The sequence below is a fragment of the Dendroctonus ponderosae genome, unplaced genomic scaffold (genome assembly GCF_020466585.1).
Source record: "Dendroctonus ponderosae isolate FM_Combo_2020 unplaced genomic scaffold, Dpon_F_20191213v2 Dpon_F_20191213_12, whole genome shotgun sequence".
Classification (NCBI taxonomy): Eukaryota; Metazoa; Arthropoda; class Insecta; order Coleoptera; family Curculionidae; genus Dendroctonus; species Dendroctonus ponderosae.
Window position 1 is genome coordinate 1,596,774 of NW_026017316.1, and position 3,698 is coordinate 1,600,471.

At 52.3% G+C, this 3,698-nt stretch overlaps 2 protein-coding genes across 6 annotated transcripts in view; both read left to right on the plus strand.

Moving 5' to 3' along the window:
* Positions 1–1,368, plus strand: part of LOC109534038 (zinc finger and BTB domain-containing protein 41) — a 4,296-nt gene extending 2,928 nt beyond the window's left edge. The window contains exons 3-5 of the mRNA XM_019899586.2: positions 413–580; positions 629–876; positions 939–1,368. Of these exons, the coding sequence (XP_019755145.2) occupies positions 413–580; positions 629–876; positions 939–1,058 (536 nt within the window). The 3' untranslated portion in view covers positions 1,059–1,368. The remainder of the gene's footprint in view (positions 1–412; positions 581–628; positions 877–938) is intronic.
* Positions 1,369–2,057: 689 nt separating this feature from the next.
* Positions 2,058–3,698, plus strand: part of LOC109534032 (calcium release-activated calcium channel protein 1) — a 14,041-nt gene continuing 12,400 nt past the window's right edge. Inside the window, exons 1-3 of one of the 5 annotated variants that reach the window (XM_019899579.2) lie at positions 2,059–2,640; positions 2,755–2,889; positions 3,386–3,504. In XM_019899579.2, coding sequence (XP_019755138.1) covers positions 2,475–2,640; positions 2,755–2,889; positions 3,386–3,504 — 420 coding nt within the window. In that variant the 5' untranslated portion in view covers positions 2,059–2,474. Of the gene's footprint in view, positions 2,890–2,945; positions 3,121–3,385; positions 3,505–3,698 lie in introns of those variants that run through there. The other 4 variants (XM_048663103.1, XM_048663104.1, XM_048663106.1 and 1 more) reach the window with 4 other exon arrangements.

Here is a 3,698-nt window from a genome sequence, read left to right on the forward strand (position 1 = left end):
CAGTCCTTAGAAGACAGTTGACTCTACAAACGCTGAAAATTGCGAAAAAATCCCAGAAAATCCTAATTTTTGCCAGCCGACTGAACTTAGGGCTCGAAGTGAGTTTTGTCAGCCATGATACCCTCTGCTTTAAAAATCCATAACTCCCCAACTGGGGCAAGTAGCAACTTGAAACGTTCCCAGTGTTTAGAAGACAGTTGACTCTACAAGCGCTGAAATTTTCACGAAAATCCCTCAAAACCCTGATTTTTGCCCGCCGAGTGAACTTTGGCCTCGAAATAGAGTGTTGCCAGCCAGCTGCGCCCTCTTGTTTCAAACCCCCACAGCTCCCCAACCAGGACAAGTTCCAGCGACACTTGACCTTTGACACTTGAACTATTAATGAAAAATTAACTCAGAATATTTTCTGCAGGCAAACACATGTCGATGGTGCATCCGGAAAACATGCAGCTGAAGCGCAACGCGCAGTTCAAAGTGACCGAAAACTACGCATGCTCGCTGTGCCCGTTCAGTGTCAAATCGCTGGACTTGTTGCGATCGCATCACCTGTCCGCGCACGGCAACACCGAAGGCATGAAAGGTAGGCGTGGCCTGGCGACGGCGCCCCGATCTGATTGGTTGCTTGCAGGTCCCATTGTGCTGAACCACGCCTTCGGTGAGGAGTTTGCGCGCAAAGAGCCGCGCATCCTCAAGCGGCTCGAGTACACGTGCGACATGTGCGCCTACACGACCAAGGACAAGTCGAACCTGCGCAAGCATTTGTTCACGCATGGCACCAAGCCGCTCAAGTGTCAGTACTGTTCCTATAAGTGCGTGTCGCCCTATCAGCTGCGCAGACACCAGAAGCAGAAGCACGCCAAACATATGGATGCGCGGGTGAGTGACACACTGGATGACAATTGACAGACCGAGTTCCGGTTTTAATCGGGGATTTTCAGCCGAGGAACCAGCCGTACGCGTTGCCGGATTTCGTCAAAGACAAGGACGAGACGATGGACAAGTTCAAGATCACACTGGAAACGATCAAGCGGGAAATTGAGAAGGAGCTGAAGACCTAAAGCGGGCCGGAGTCCTTCTCCCTCGCCCAATCTAGTCGAGACTCTGCGTGTATGAGAGAGTTGAACCAATGAGGAGGAGGAGGAGTAACCAACCAAAGAGGGCGCGCCTGCGCAAAGCCGCAGCCGTTCAATTGTACATAGGGGCTAACTGGCCCTGTTAAGGTGGTGATCAGTTTAGGCTTTTAATGATCCTCATTTGATTTTTGCGTCGTGATTAGTGAGTGCCATTTTAATTTTCTTTAATTTATTTCTGTGATATTTTACTACTACAATAGTCACGCCAGTACAATAGACTTTTTGTGTAATTATTCGTGAGGTGTTTTTTTGGGGCGGGGTTGCGCTTGAAAGGCCCGGGAGTGGCAATGCCGCACGCCACTGGCTGGGGATTGAAACTAATTTTCCTGATGGTGGCCTTGCGGTTCGAAATCCCGGGTTTTCAAGCACGCCATTGGGTTCAGGACCATTTTTTGCTGGGGAAGCACGCATTTTTGCGGGGTTTCTCGGGATTTTTGCGCCAAAATCCGCGAAAAACCTTAAGCACTGACAGCTCTCATGGCCAACACAAGATTGGGTTTAGGGCCCCATTGGGGGCCAGCCTGCCCCCCTTTTTGCGATTAACCGGTCAGGGCAGGCCCTAGCCCCATCGGGCCTTGCCCCTTGGGGCTTCGCCCCCCTCAGGGGCGCCATTTACTCTATAGAAACTTCGCTGGATCCTAAATAAATCGCTTTTGGCCCTTGGATTATTGGCTAAAATGGCGCAACTGGGCCCTGCCGGGGCTGATGGCCCAGGGGCGCGCCCCTGGGGGCACATTTTCTTGTGGGGAAATTCAAAAATTTATTTATTTAGATAAAAATCCCGGTACACGCCGCTGGTCGGGCTGTCGTTGGCATGTCAAGGTGACGGATCGGGCGTTCGGCTGCACTCGGCGACCAATCAGATCGCGCCGGCGACCCGAAGGGTCGCACGGGCAGGCCCGAGTTCAGTCGCTTCTTGACGGTGGTGGAGTGCGGCCGGTCGGTTTTGTGCTCCTGGTGAATGCGTAGTTTACTGTGCAAAATGGCGATGGAACTGTGATGACATAACCACATTTTGGCGAGTTGACAGCATCGGACGACGTCCGGTGGGCACCAATAAGGCAAGAAATATTTTCAATTCGCCTGTCCAACGACTACTTTTGATATTCGTGGTCAGTCGTTGGTGTTTCGCTTGATATTAAATTTTTGCGTTCATTAACGGGCTGCAGCGTGCACTCACAGGTTCCCATGAACGTCCATTATAGTATCGAATGCAACGGAATGATTTTAGTTTTATTCACTTTTTGCGGTGATTCGACTTGAATGTTTCGAACTTTCTCGCCCATCCATCTTCAAGGAACTTGCCATGCCAACCCAATGCGCTGAATTGATAGGATCATTATGCGTGTTTCGTCTGGATGGTTTTTGTTCAAATGTGTTGTGCTTGTATCCAGTTTTCGCACTTTTGTCGCACGCTGTTGGCAACGCCGCTCCGGGACGGGCGCCCACGTCAGTTTCATCCAGGCGTCGCGACGCCCGCCATCCAAACTGGACGCTCAATTTCCAGGTGAGAAAACGCACTGCGTGGCCAACTGGGCATTTCCTTCCTGGCCATTCAGGCGCGATTCGACACGCCAATCTGTACAAAACCCGGCCTTGATCAAGCGTTTCCGTTCGCAAGCCCCCGACAGGCCGCCGGAACACCATGAGACGGAGGCGGCCCGTTCCCTGATCCCCAACCAGTCCACCGCTGGTAGGCCGAGCAGCCGCCCGTCCAGAGCGTCCAGTGGCCGCCCATCCACCAGCGCCGTGCCAAGTAAGTCCCGATTCACGCTTGAAACTGTACCGATTGCTTGGAAAAACCCACGCTGTCCACTAGTCGGGTCAGTGGCAAAGCCCCATTTTTCGTGCGCCGATCCACTGGGCCCCCCACGGCCACTGTCACTGTGTGACAGTTGAATTGAGGTTAACTTGGGTGGTTGAGTGGTAGTTGCAGTGCCTTGTTTTGATGCGTTTAAAGTGGCATAGGGAGCCCCAAATGCACCCAGTAAGTCTGCAATTCATTCAGTAGTTTATCAGCTCGAGCCGGTAGATAATTGCGCTCTGTTTGTGTTTGTCAAATGAGCGCCAAGGCTAAACATGCAAATCTGGTGCTCGTCTGCGTGCTGTTGATTTGGTGATTAGAGGCTAATCTCGGGGCTTTGCTACTGGTTGCGGTGATTAAGTCGGGGATTTGTGGGGCGCGAGCGGCGCCTGCGGCGGCCCCGATTTCGACTCGCCTGATAATTGGGCGTTTGTTGTTGTTTTTGTAGAGTTTTGCGAACTGATGTATGTGTGGAGCACCAGTGCTGTTGGGTTAGACCTTAGCAAGGCGGCGCAAAAGGGGACTGCGGCCGAGAATAGCCAGCTGTATAACCGGGGCCATAGTAAGGTCAGTCTGCTAGATTAGGGCTGAGCGTGGTGTAAGTGTGGAGGCTTCGCCCCTGGGGGTTGTTTCCATTTGGCCCGGCCAGTAAAGTGGTTTTAGGCCAATTGATGAAGTTTTGCACAAAGTGGGGCCTTTGCGAGCCCTGGAGCACCCGCATCGTTGCAATGGTGCATTTTAGTGTTCAAGTGCGCACAACT